At 38.3% G+C, this 14687-nt stretch overlaps 1 protein-coding gene across 1 annotated transcript in view; it reads right to left on the bottom strand.

The window, feature by feature from the left end:
• Window positions 1–13573, bottom strand: part of grb14 (growth factor receptor-bound protein 14) — a 151001-nt gene extending 137428 nt beyond the window's left edge. Inside the window, exon 1 of the mRNA XM_043693894.2 lies at window positions 13372–13573. Coding sequence (XP_043549829.1) covers window positions 13372–13434 — 63 coding nt within the window. The 5' untranslated portion in view covers window positions 13435–13573. The remainder of the gene's footprint in view (window positions 1–13371) is intronic.
• Between the last annotated feature and the right edge of the window lie 1114 nt (window positions 13574–14687).

Genomic DNA, 14687 nt, shown 5'->3' on the forward strand with positions numbered 1-14687 from the left:
ACTAACTCAAAATGGCACTGGATTGTAGTGACAAATGACTTTTCACGGTATCTTTCTAGATAAATAATTCATAATAATAATTAAATTGATTATTAGTCTGCTCAGGGGATCTGTCCTAATATAATCTGAGGAGAGTTTTACGATCAGTCCGTGGAAGTCACGGTTAATTAGGGAAACACAGTGTTGGAAGTATGGTCAGTTGGGTCATTGAATCCAGTCAGAGGTCTGACATGATTACAGTTCCAGGTGTCTATCCATTGATTTTCAGGAGGTTTCAAGGGAGGTGAGAGTTGTAGGTACACTGGGGGAAGAGAATCAAGGCTTTTGGGAGCAAAGTAGAGGTTTTTGCAGAAGTGGGAATGAGAATGGTGACAAAGGGAAACTCAAGTTCAATGGAGCAAATTTGGAACAGTATCATATGGCATTGTAGGCTACAGGATATTGACAGTGGCCAACACATTCACCTGCACAGGAGGAGGAGTACAAAACAGCAGGATGGACATCATTAAGGTCTAATGCCAAGCTTCAAGGGCAACCAGTTTGTTTGTATATGAAGTTCAATGTAGTGGGTCTCCACATAATGTAAAGGATAGGTTGAAAGGAGCTGTCTGATTAATAGAGGACATTCAGGATTCCAGCAGCTACCTGATGATCAGGTAGGGCCCAGTGCTGACAGTGTCCAGCATGATCTGTATTGTCAGACATGGATTTTCTTTCTCTAGATGAGAAGTGCTACTAGAAAATGTCTGGAACAATGCGCTGGTTGGGTGGAGTAAATGTCAGTTTGAAGACTGAAAGCTGAAGGCAGTTGCTTTATATCATTGGTACTTTGAACCTGGGCACATCAGGAATGCTGAAGTTAACAGAACAAGAGTTCAAAACACCACGCTGGCTGAAGTGAATTCATTATGAGTTTCACATCCAAAGTGTCCTGAATGAGCCGTACAAGTTTGAGTTCTCATCTATCATGCAAGTGTAATAATTGTCTGTGTTGTATGTCATGTCAGGTTCTGTGCTTGATGTGGGTGTAGGTGGTGTTGCACTGCAAGTGACTTATTTTCACTCCTATGTGTTGGCTACACAGCTGTCATGGCACCTTCAGCAACTTACAGCTGAGGTGGAATGTAGTTCTCCATGGGTGAGGTGCCAGAAGACGGGAGGTTGGCTAACATGGTGCCCTTATTTAAGAAAAGTTGTAGGAAAATCCAGGTAACCATAGACCGGTGAACCTGACATCAGTGGTGGGTCAGCTGTTGGAATAGATTCTGAGGGACAGGATTTACATGCATTTGGAAAGGCAGGGACTGAGTAGTGATAGTCAACATGGTTTTGTGCATGGGAAATCATGTCTCACAAACTTAATTGGGTTTTTTGAAGAAGTTACAAAGAAGATTGATGAAGGCAAAGCATTGTCTATATGGACTTCAGCAAAACATTCGACAAGGTTCTGCATGGTAAACTGGTTAGTAATGTTAGATCATATGTGTTCTGAGGGGAGCTAGTCATTTGAATACAAAACTGGCTTGAAGGTAAGAGATAGAGGATGATTTAGAGAGTTGCTTTTCAGACTGGAAGCCTGTGACCAGAGGTATACCATAAGGATCAATGCTGGGTCCACTATTTTTCATCATTTATGTAAATGAATTGGGTGTAAATATAGAAAATATGATAAGGATGTTTGCAGATGACACCAAAATAGGTGATGTTGTGGACAGCAAAGAAGATTATCTTAGAGTACAAAGGGATCTTGAACAGATGGACCAATGGGCTGAGGAATGGCAGATGGAGTTTAATTTTACCATGTTGAAAACTAATAATCCTTCCCATATCAGAGTTTGGATGACAGGAAAGAAAAAGAGAAATGAAATCAGATTGACTGCCCTAAAATGGAGAAACAACCATAACGGGTTAATGGTTACCTGAGCATGTGAGTAACTGTCCCATAACATAGCCTATCAAATTGCATCTGTCCTTGGGCAGCACAGTGGGTCAGTTAGCACTGCTGCCTCACAGCTCCAGGGACCCAGGTTAGATTCCAGCCTCGGGCAATTTTCTGTGTGGAGTTTGCACATTGTCCCCATGTCTGCGTGAGTTTCCTCTGGGTGCTCCGGTTTCCTCACACAGTCCAAAGATGTGTATGTTAGGTGAATTGGCTATGCTGAATTGCCCATAGTATTGGATGCGTTAGTCAGAGGGAAATGAGTCTGGGTGGGTTACTCTTCAGAGGTTCGGTGTGGACTTGTAGGTAATCCACTCTAATCTTACAATTCAATGGTATTCCTCTTCCCAAAATCCTTTTCCACCAGAATATCAGAATTCTAGGATCAGCTAGTGGAAAAACTAAAATAAAAATAATGAACAAGTATTGTGCTCAGAATGGATTGGGAGAACAGTCAGATTTAGATGATTTCAAAATGGAAACATAACAAAGAAGCTAACTGTAATAATGAGAAGAATCCGAGAAGACAGAAAATAAATGTTTGGCAAAATGTTCAGAATTGTTGCTATTACAACCACTGCAGGCTGAAAGAAGACAGATTTGCAAAGTATAATGGGTACATGAATAGGAAGTGTTTAGCGGGATATGGAACTTTACCAATTTTAGGATATCTGGTCAGCGCAGATGAGTTGGACAGTGCTGTTTACGTGCTGTATAACTGTATGACTCTATGATCAAATGACAATGAAGTTATGAGAAGGCAATTAGATCCCATTCAGTGATCATACATCAGGGAGAAATATGACAAGAAACAAGTCAAGACCTCTTATCTATTATAATGTTGGAATAATAATTTACAGGAGAAAGTGAGGACTGCGGATGCTGGAGATCAGAGTTGAAAAGTGTGGCGGTAGAAAAGCACAGCAGGTCAGGCAGCATCTAAGGAGCAGGAGAATCAATGTTTCAGGCATAGGGTCTTCATCATAATTCTTTTCAAACAAATTCAATACACTATAAACAATATAATTCAGAGTAAAGATGAAGCTGAGAGAAAACAGGTAAGATTATTACATGTGTCATCTTTGGAAGTTATATGCTAGGTAAAGAGGAAACAATACAAGAAGATACAAAAAACATTTGTTTCCAATATATGACACATGATATGGCTTAGGGAGAAAGGTAATGTAAGAAAAGCCCAATAGCTTGATTGTGGATTAGTGGTGTTGGAAGAGCACAGCAGTTCAGGCAGCATCCGAGGTTTACTGTTCCTCCGATGCTGCCTGAATTGCTGTGCTCTTCCAGCACCACTAATCCGGAATCGGGTTTCCAGCATCTGCAGTCATTGTTTTTACCCAATAGCTTGATCGCCCTATTTAGTAAAGAGAAATGGAATGTACCATCACAAAACTATGATAACTGTAATACTATAGCTTTTTAAAAAAAGCACTGAAAGGGAAGTTTGTAAGTAGAATCAGTTGGCATCTAGGATGATGGAATTCATGTATTACACAATTCAGGTCCAATGACTTTAATTTGCTGACTTATGATTGTCCAAATCTTGAATGTTGCACAAAGGAAGATAGATTTTGCACAGGTCAATGTGAAGTGAAGTTATGGTTTTACCCTAGATCATAATTCACTAATTTATAAGATGAGTCGTCAGAAATGGAATGAAGTTAAAATCAAGATACATGTAGTAGGCACAGGAGTCCACTGTATCTGCACTGGTAGCACATTCATGAAATATAGAATAAAATGGTGTCCCAAGATTAAATCCTGTTTTTCTGTTGTTTTAAATTCATTCAAATGCCTCAAATTGGGAATGATATGTACCAACAACACCTATTAATAATGTCATTGAACTGTAAATAAACTATGGAATTCAGGAGCAGGTATTAAACACCTTAATCCGACTAGACCATGCTGAAGTCCCTTTATCTTGAAATTTAAAGAAAATTGTTATAAGGACTGAAGTATCACAAATGCTTGAAGTCATTTGCATTCTTTATTTCATAATTACTCACTTGTATTAAAGTTTATTACATAAGTAGCAGGAAGCCAGAAATATGTGATTGCCCAAGTAATGTGCCACAATTATGTTTTAATTAAAGAAATATTAAAAATAACCAAGTTGTTATACTAATGCTGGATGATATTTTTTAAAAGCTTGCAGTTTAAAGTGCTAATTTGCTATTGTGTGCTTCTCCTTTCTGAATGAGCACCAAGTCAGACAAACCTTGATGTGGAGTTGCCGATGTTGGACTGGGGTGGACAAGGTCAAAAATTACACAACATCAGTTGATAGTCCAACAGGTTCATTTGAAATCACAAGCTTTTGGAACAACACTCCTTCACATGACTATAACCTGGTGTCATGTGATTTTTGACCGCAGATAAACCATTCATAGCTTTATTCTAGACTTGACTCTCAATGATGAGACCAAACAATGGACAATTATCAGGTCAATTTGAGGGAGGCTCACTGAAAACAATAATCTTCCTTTGAATGGACAATGTACATAGCATTTAAACTCTAATTAAAACAAAGCAATAATCAAATTGACCAATTATGAAATTACACAAACATGGTCTGAAATGTCAAAAGTCAAAAGAATTGATGTCAACGAAGTAACTAAGAGCACTTTTGTGCCAGTGGGTCCTTCACATCAGACAATGCCTGACCACAGATAGCAGTAGGAATTTTAAAATGTTGCAAATTGGTCAATTTTGCAGAGAATACAAAATGAAAAGTGATAGTGAATTTGTTAGATCATCAAAAAGTTTACATTGAATTAAACAAAATTGATAAGTGGGCCAAACACTGATAGATAAAATTTAATACAGACAAACACAATAAACAGGAATACATATACTCCACAAAACATGTTGAAAAAACCAAGAATTAATTTGAAAAAGACCTGAAAGTCTCAGTAGACTGAACAATCACAATCCGTTATGGAAATCAAAGTCTTCAGAAGATCAACTACAATAGCAGACTACATGTTAACATAAGTCACGATTACGCAACACAGTCAGGCATAGCTTTAAGAATCATGTTATGCTCTAGTTGCCAGGATACATGGGAGCTCAAACACTAGAGATAACACGAAGGACATTCACAACCTCTGATCCTTGGTTTCCTGGACTGAGAGTTAAGGAAAGAGTGAAGGCATTGGTATTTATGGTTTCTGATAGTTTCTGTATATCCTTGAAGAAAAATCCACAAAGGGGTGTGAAAGTGAGGGCTCACAATCCTAAAGCTAATGTAATGTTTTGGAATTTAACAAAACCAGGAAGCATTTTTCCTACATAAAGCCTAGTGGAAATTTGCAGCTCTGTAACCCCAAAAGATTGTGGATGCTGAGATCGTGGGTGGAATTATTCAATCCTTGGTGTGATAGTGGTGAGAAAGTCACGAGAACTAAAACAAAAAAATTTCCATGATGAGTTTTTTTCCAAATTTTCCAGGAAGCTTTAATGGTGATTTCTAAATTTTGCTATTAAGCAGCAGCTGTCTTAATTTCTAGAATTATGGTCAGTTACACCACAGTAAATCAAATGGCTAGTCTGCATCTGGCAAATGTGGTTTGAGGATCCTTAATGTGGTCCTTGCAGTCTGAGCATTAGACAATGTCAGTTCTGAAGCTCAAGTGCAGATAACGCTGAGATTCCAAGTCAATCAGGATGCTCTGGAGCTATCAGTCTGTGGGCGAGGCTGTGCTCAGTTCAGTTTGACATTATTCCAGGGAGCAGACCATTAAGGGTTTCATAATAGCAGTATGAGGCTTATCAATGCAGCAGTCCATGGACCCCTGGGAAAAGCAGGCAATTCAAGTTTGGGCAGGTTCATTGCATTGAGTTACTGAGAGTAGTGAAATGGGAAAATTCTGAATAGGAGGGTATTGAGAGAAACGTTATCATAGTTCACTGTCACTCTGGTCTCTATGGGGACAGAGTAGAAAATAATGGCATGGCGAGTCATAAGGTCATGGACTTTGGAGTAAAGAGGGTACATTAAGAGTTGTGTAAAAGGTTAAAGTCTGAAATGTCGTTGGGCTCAAAGAGAAAGGAAGACATTGGAGAACAGGATAATGGGAAATCATCTTGTCTCTCAGGTGGAGCCTGCAACTCACAAGAACACAAAAGTTGGAACCTTGCCAGCTCAGATCAAAACTTAGCTGCACGAAATGATTGACACTACATACAAAATAGATGGAGTAAGTTATGCTTTTTTTTCGGGTGGGCAGAGCAAAATTCTAAGACTGGAAGTCACTGTTTTGCAGCTGCTACAATCGCACACTGAACTGAGAGTATGCATGGAAATAGACTGCAAATACTTGCTTGTTAGTACAAAACTTAATCATTGCTAAAAAGAGTCAAGATTTAAACTTACACTTTAGGATGCAAAGAACAGACCCAGAGAAAAGGGTCGCCATTTATACAGCATGAGAAGAAGATGCCGATTGGGTGGGCCAGCATTGGCATGAAAATCCAGCAACAACAGTTAACTGTCAAATTAATTTGCAGAGCAGGGAAGTGAATTCTGATTGGTCAAGTTGTTGCCATGGGGGCTTTCTCCATGACTCCTTTTTTCATGAAAAGATACAATTCAATGCACAAATTCCTTTTGCCTACATTAAGCTGTTGTTAGAATACTGAATGGACTCATAAACCCTTAACATTCGCCTGTACCTGTGTTTTTGTTTTTGCTGCTGTTTATCTATTATTTACTTATCTATGCTACTTAACTCTGTGATCTGCCTGTATTGCTCACAAGACAAAGCTTTTCACTGCGTCTTGGTACATGTGACAATAAATTCAATTCAAACAGAGTCCTGCATATTTGCCATATAGTTTCTAATGTGCAGGCGTGTCATATTGTGAACCAGAATGATGATTAAAATTGTTTTCTGTTGTAATTCTAAGCACAATCTTAGATAATTTAATAATTATTTTCAATAGCAGAATCACATCAAATGGTGGCCAAATTTTTCCAAGACATGCAAGGATGGGCTTGTTCAGCCTGATCTGCATGCTGTCTGCTGTGAATAATCAATAGGAAAGTTCTTCCTCTCTCCACTGATGCTACCAGACCTATTGAGTTTCTCTCGCATTGTCTATGCTTGTTAGTGGGCTGTGTTGTTTGATACAGTCCACTGGTCGTTGGGATATACAGCCTACATATCTGGCATTGCACTGGCACTGAAATTTATATATCACATTACTCATTTGAGCAGTCGGGCAAAATGTCTCTTGGCTTGACAGCAGCATTCTATCAGTGGAGAAAACTGTCCATCGATTTGTTGCATAATAATAGTGTGAGAAAGCTGAAAGTTTTGTTGAAAGTTTTGAAGCATTTTTCACTTACCGGGTAATCTGAGGTAGACTTTTGAGATAAATAGCTGGTGATGATTTGATCAAGGTATCTGTTGTCACACAGGATTGTTTTCATATGCCTTATCTCAGTGTCAAACTCTCATGTTGAACAGATGGCCAGGAGCCTATCTTATTGGCAACCTCATCTTCAAGAGTTTATGAAACCATATGTGCAAATTTGATTAAAAATTACTTCCAGTAGTTAGTTTATTCTTTTTGGTTTTGGATTCTCATGAAACATTTTAGTGCCAATGATGACTTTGGTATATCACAACAGGTTAAGAATGACAATGCCAGAAAAAGCAAAACAGAAAAGGCATCTGCAATGTGTCTTTGTAACATTTAAATCTCTGATAGTGCTAAGTGGTTTTAAGTCCTGTTTCATTTCCTGCCTCATAATGCCAACCCAAAAGTACCTCAGAGTAAATGCTAATGTATACCAAATATGTCCAAATTGTGAAAAGCCCCTGCTGATTTTATTTAATTTAACATTTTCAAGGATTTTATCTCAACATAGTTTCTAGGCTATTAAATGCAGCCAATGATTCCAGTTGCTTCTTGCACAACTTTTTCTTTCCTTGCTGGCATAGTTCCAGATTATTATTAAGTTCTGTGGAGTAGATTTCTACTCTGGAGGCATCAGCTGTTAGATCTAAGCATACACAATAATATGAATTTAACTCTTACTGGGAATCATGAGGGCAGGGACTGAGGAAGGTTACGTGGCTGCCACTGAGTTTTTGGTATCTATAGGTTTCATCTATAAGCTTCTCTTTGATCTTCTGCCTAAATTTGGTGGGAGGTACTCGTTAAATTGTTGGTGGATGGCATAGAGTAGTGGGATTTTTAGTAGGGGAAGACTTGGGTGGAGAAATAGCCATCGAACTGTTTTTTGGCCCAAATGCGTGAAACTAAGAGTGCAGTGGTAGTGGTGGTGGCGGGGGTTGGGAGAGAGGGGTTCGTGGGTTCAGTGTCAGACAAAGGGGAATTTAGACATCTAAAGAGGAATGTTGAGACAATAACTTAGAGTAGCAAATTGTGTAAAATAAAAGCAATGAGTGTGGAAGGGACAAAGGTGTGTGTTTAGCCAGTACTCAGAGGCTTGTTTGAGCTTTTACAGAGTGCAGAGCTTCAGAATAAAAACCTCCCTGTTGAGTTGTGGAAAATGATGGATTTGTGTCGTCTTAGTTTGAACAGGAGCCTCGTGACTCAGGGTACAGAATACTTCCGATCTTGTCAAATGTTCCAGACAAAATAAATGTCAATAATTCTCAACATGGCAGTCAGAGGAGGCACCTTACAACTTCAGCTTGCCACTGTTTATGATGAGCTTCCATGTTACTCAAAACCAATTATCAGCTCAGGGCATGATCCACAGGCAGCAACAGCATACACCCCTCCCCCACACACAATGACATCCAAGATTTGCAGACCCTTCAGGCTCCTCATCACACCTCTCCAATCCACTTTCAGGACTTAGGAAACACAAAGCTACATGTCATGGCACACCTGCAACAAGTTTTGAAAGCTTGCTTCAAGGGCATTTGTGTATCAGGACAGGTAGGTAACTTACAGACTGGACCAGGCTATACCTCTCAGCTTCTCACTTGCTCTCTTAGCACCAACCAATATGCTCACAGCATTCATGTCTTGTTGTGCCATGTTCTGCCACTTAGCACGTTGGCACTTTAGCCAGAGCCTAAGGGTTATTCATACTCTGTACTGATGTGCTATTTGCACAGACCTGTGGATAGGCTGCTTGACATGCTTATCAGTAGAGATCTGGGGTGGGGCAACTTTATGCCACATCAAGACATCAATCCAACACTCATTGTGTATGTGGCAAACAAATTGCATGCTTATTCAAACAAATGGCCATGTTGGAAAATGGGTGGGGGGATAGTTCTCAGTCCAGTTTGGACTGGGTGGGGGGTGCTGTTGTCCAGAGGGTCCCAGTACTGTCAGCTATATGCACAATCCATAAATAGTACAGCAGTTTGGTCACAGTCAATCATCCACTCAGGCTGTCATGGTGAAGGATATGTTCGATTACAATCTGGGAAGTGGGCCACAGTAAATTCTGTGGGGCCATCACAAGCAATTTGGGGAATCGCATATCATCAGTCATGGAGCCACACAAATAGTCAATCAAGGTTCTGGTCAGTCATGTCTAAGGGCTGCCTTCTAGGTCAGTTATATGTCTGGGGGTTATACAAACCTGGGGTTCATGCATTGAGGGTATGAAGTAAAAGGAGACACGAGCCATTCTCTAGAACCAAGATGCACCTGAGAAATGACAAAAATTACACCTGGGTGTGCTGGGTTAGTGTCAGTTTGATGGATGTAACAGTATTCAATGGCTTCAGATGCTACAAGCCAGGCAGAAACTGATTGATATCTAATTCCAGTAAGTGAAAGCTGGATGCAGCAATTTCACATGGAACATTAAATAGTTATTGGTTATAATGCCAGTGTTTGCTTTGCATTGTGGAGGCAAACCCCAGCCTCTGTTCATTTAGTTCGTGTTTATTTTTTGCCGGTTGTAAATAAAAGTTCATATTTCGAATTGTCCGTTTGCTTGCCTGTATGCAATGTTCCCCTACTGAACAATGAGACATGCGGGTCTACAGTGGGCACTGGGAGCAATGAATTAGAGAGAGTGTTTAAACAAAGTGTGGTTACTGACAGGTAAACTGTGTGGTCTGACGGTTAAACAGCATCTAGGGTGAGAGTTTTGCATTGTAAGTACAAGGGAGTGTCAATGGTGCTGGCTCTGAACTGTAAACAGCATTGCTTTATGGTTGCTGCGCTGTTATTTTGTCAGTGAGGGCCAACGCTGAATTGCCAAAGTTTGTCCGGGTACATAGCAGTCTTTCAAAGATGGCAGCGTGCCAGAGATCTCGTCTTTAGGCAGAGTTTTCCTGAAGGAGAGCTCATGCCCGAAACATCGATTCTCCTGCTCCTTGGATGCTGCCTGACCTGCTGCGCTTTTCCAGCAACACATTTTCAGCTCTGATCTCCAGCATCTGCAGTCCTCACTTTCTCCTTTAGGCAGAGTAGACAATTGTTGGGTAGCTGAGTAGCAGATTGTTTATGGAATGATGCATGGTAACATAGGACCAGAGTTGGACAAGATGGATGCTGTATTTAGTGAAGCAAGTTTGGTGAGAAATTATCATTCAAATTCATGGTGAAAATACTTCCAAAACAGTCAACCCAACTTACGCTTAACCAAAAAAGCATAAGATTCAACCCTCTGAGTTGCACATTCAAGACAGAACAAATATTGTTACTACAGTTTCTTGCTAATTTCTCTTCATGTTTTCATCAATAAGCCAACTGAGCAGGCACATTCTCAAAATAGACTTGCAACCTAACAAGATCAGATAGTCCTTCTACATGATACAGCCGAGAACACATTATAAAGTCAAGATAACATTCCTGTGTAAAAATGACACATGATTCCTAAAACTTATTTAGCCACTTAAAATTTTCAATATGTAGAAAATAAAGCTTTTGTAACTTTGTTATAATTCAAAAATGTAGATTTCAGTGGATCTTTCCTCTTTTGAAGCATCAGAACGTCATTCAAAAAAGTAGTCAACTTCTTTGCCAGGTATAAATTGAGCCATTGGTGTAGGTGTTGGTGGTCGCCATTTTGAAATATCATCAACATTCAACACAAGTAGCCTTCTGCCAATCTTTTCAACACAATCCATAGCACCCATTTAATTCTGTAACCAGTTATACAGGTACCAGCAACTAATATAGGCACTTGCAGTGTGAAAAACTGGGCTGATTACAAACATGAATGTAGCATGTCATGGCTAACATCAGGGGAATCAATTTACATGTCAAGTAAATGGAAAAAAAATGAATTTAGAGCCCTGGAAAAATAAATATCTTCTTTACAGTGGTTATTTTATATTCTGGATTGACTGATATGCTGCTATTATTTTCAGAGACTGACTATAAGGCAATCACTGAGGATTGATTGAAGAATTTCAGTGCATTTAACAACTGCTTCTTCTGAGTTTTGCAGCCATTTAATTATTAAGATAACTGTCACAAATTTATTTTGGCTGTAAAATTAAACTAACAGAATCTTTGATCTCCTCCCTTTCATTTATTTTGCAGCAAATGTCACTCCCAAGTATTGAGAATTAAACTTTTGGTTGCTCACGGTATAATAAAACAAAGTTCTATTACAGGACAAAGGAAATATTTGCACATGAAAATACCATGGTTGTAAGTTGGCAAAATAAATTATGTAATTTGACCTCCTTCTTTTCAAAGAAAAAGCTCATTCTAGTATATACCATACCAATTTGTACTGAATTGTACAATGTCATATGTGAGCCATTGGTAGGAGCTTCTTTAATGTATGTGAAAAGAGATAGGAAATTTGCTGGCAAAGCTACTTCCAAATGGGCTCCCAGATTGGAGCAGCTTTAAAAGAGATGCCACCGTTTAAGCCGAGCGTGTCTAGCATTTTACACTTTCTTTGTAACAAGCTTATTTTTTCAAGTTTTTTATGTCAATTATTGGCTTTCCCAGCTTTCAACAGTCTTGGGAAGCAGCTGCATATAGCGGTGAAACAAGGATTCGCTGATTTTAACTTGTCATCTTCTACCCATTCATAGTTGTGTTGTACCGATGGCCAACACTAGCACCAGTGCAGATATATGGCCTGCAGACTTATGATCAGCATCGTATCGAGTGGATAGATTCTTCAACCGACGAAATATAATAAATGAAAAGAAAATAGCCTGCACTGAATGGCATGAAAGTCTCTTGCTTCAATTGTTCAGGATTGTTATAATGAGGTACTTTAGCAAGGCATATTTATGCAGCTTTTGGCAGTGAGCTACGATCCTCAAGGTCATAAAAGATAATAAGATCATAATAAGAAAGCCACACTCCATAACAATTAATTCCATCTATTAATAGTTAACAGTGAAATATTTCGAAAAACAAGGTTTTGAAAATGTAAAGCAACTAAGATCTATTTATAGAGAGATCTCTCTTAATTACTAAAATGTTTACCAAGCTTTCAATGGATAACGTGGACAGGAACATTTTCCACAAACTGGCTGTTTTCATGTTGTAACAATGCAGTCAACAGACTAGCTATGAAATGTTGCATCAATATTGTGGGGAACACCATCACTTAAGTGTTTTCTGACTGAAAGTAAGTTTTGTTTATTTACTCAGACCAGTTGTTAATGATGAGAAAAGGGTAGACAACAGATTTCTTGGCCATGTTGTCTTAAAACTCTGGCCAATAGGTGGTATTTAGTATTTGTCATGGAATTTAGATGGTCAGGTGAGGGTCATGAAGGGGTCCAAAATGAAAGGGGTATGATGATAGTTGCAACCAATTTCTGACTGGCTAATTTTGCAAAGTCACAGAAGATTCTGCTGGGAAATAACTTTTCAACCAGGGCCTTTTGAAATGTTATGTAATAGCAGAGATAGGAGCTAACATCATCAGGTTTCTAACATAGAGTAGTCTAATCCTAAAAGATTCACGGTAAGGATCTGGTACAAAGTATATCTCCATACTATCAATTCAATGGGATTTCTATCAGCTCAGAATATTCAGCTCATAGCCTCATAGAAATTTTACTTATCAATCATGGCTCAAATTTTGACATGCAATTTAACACAAAAACAAAAATCACTGGTGAAACTTAGCAGGTCTGACAACATCCATAGAGAGAAAGCAGAGTTAACATTTCGAGTCTGATGACTTTAACACAATTTTTGATCCACTATTTTGTACTAAAACATTAAGTGTGGTTCTGTTTCCTCCTTAATGAGTTACATCACAGATTTACATTTATAGTTAAGCCAGAGACATGCAGAAAACTTCAGTCAAGGTGAAATATTCCCAAACTGAATTGTCTTTCAGTCTTCAACAGTTAAAAAAGTTTTTGAAAAAAGTTTTTGAAAAGAGTTTAGAGAATCCCCTATTTAAGCAATAGATTTGCAAACAATTGTTTTTTCTAAAAAAAAGAAGAGTAACTGAACACAAACATTCAAGTCTATCTTACCCGTTTCTGCAGTACAAGTGGAGTGATTGCAGGCAATGTGACTCGTCGTGCATGCAAGCTCATGTCTGCTCTTCAAAAAGCGTGACCATGAAGCAACTGAGAAAGACCAATCTATGTGGTTGATTGAAATTCTTGAAAAAATTCCTTGCAGGCTCAATATACTGTACACAAAATTCCTTTGTTGTTGCATAGAGGCTGCTACAAAAACATAGTACTGAATTAAAGGATCAACAAATGTCACTGAGCCTATGTGAATCCCGTAGTACACAAACTAATTAAGTGATGTAGTCATAGGACAGGACAAATCAACAGCCAATCACAACCACTAAAAGCTCCTCCTTTGCCCTTGAATACAAATTATCATTTTGTTTATGGTTTCAAAGAACACAAGAGTTCCTGACTCTAAAACAAGAATACAATTTTAAATCTGTTGCTAATCAGGAAATTCTTGTTTTAGTTGTTTCAAATTCAGAATAAAGCTGCCAGGCATCATGTTTGTAATTTTTTTAAAGCTGAAAATGTCCTTTTCAATATTAATAATTGTTGACTGTAATCTCCGATACATAAATTGAAATATTTCACACAGAAATGTTTGCTAAACATGCTTTCAGTAAGTTCAACAAGTTCAATAACTTTCTAACACAAAAGTATTTCTTGGCGTTTCCTTTCTTAATTCATTTTTTAAAAAAAAACAACAATATAATCACAAGGAAAATGAAAATGATGAATAATGTGCTCAAGTTTACAACTAGCTGTGGTGTTCCTGATGACAATGACTGCTCACTAGTTGGAACTTGGCAATTGAAGAGTTAATTGCTTCCAACTGTCGCCTCATCTTTGGGTTATGAACACATTTTGGACACTGTAAAAAATATAATTAATTTAATTCTCCAAAAATAGATGTTTTGCAGTTTCTTTTTAAAAATTATAATATCTCTGTTATAAATCATTGTTTATGGATTTTAATCCAGCATGTAATATTACAACCAAGAGAGAAATACATTGCTCACTAAAGGTAAAAGGCCTGTTCTTCAAATTACATTGGTAAAAGCTGTAGCATTGTGATTCCCCAAACATTTTGTAAAAGCCAGCCTCATCTATTCTACTATCTAGACAACTACGTTTCTTGGCATGACAATATACAATACAAAATCACTGACTGATGAAGTAATATTGAAACACTACAATGGAACAGAGATTTACAACACAGAAATAGCGTCAAATTTCTCACCATGACGTTTAGGAACACTGTGGCATAACATTTAGAAGGACAGATTGAACTTGACTCCCACTTAACCTCATAACCAGACAAACTA

Source organism: Chiloscyllium plagiosum, unplaced genomic scaffold, assembly GCF_037043375.1.
Source record: "Chiloscyllium plagiosum isolate Xiang-an unplaced genomic scaffold, Cpla_swu_hap1 HiC_scaffold_7, whole genome shotgun sequence".
NCBI classification, from domain to species: domain Eukaryota; kingdom Metazoa; phylum Chordata; class Chondrichthyes; order Orectolobiformes; family Hemiscylliidae; genus Chiloscyllium; species Chiloscyllium plagiosum.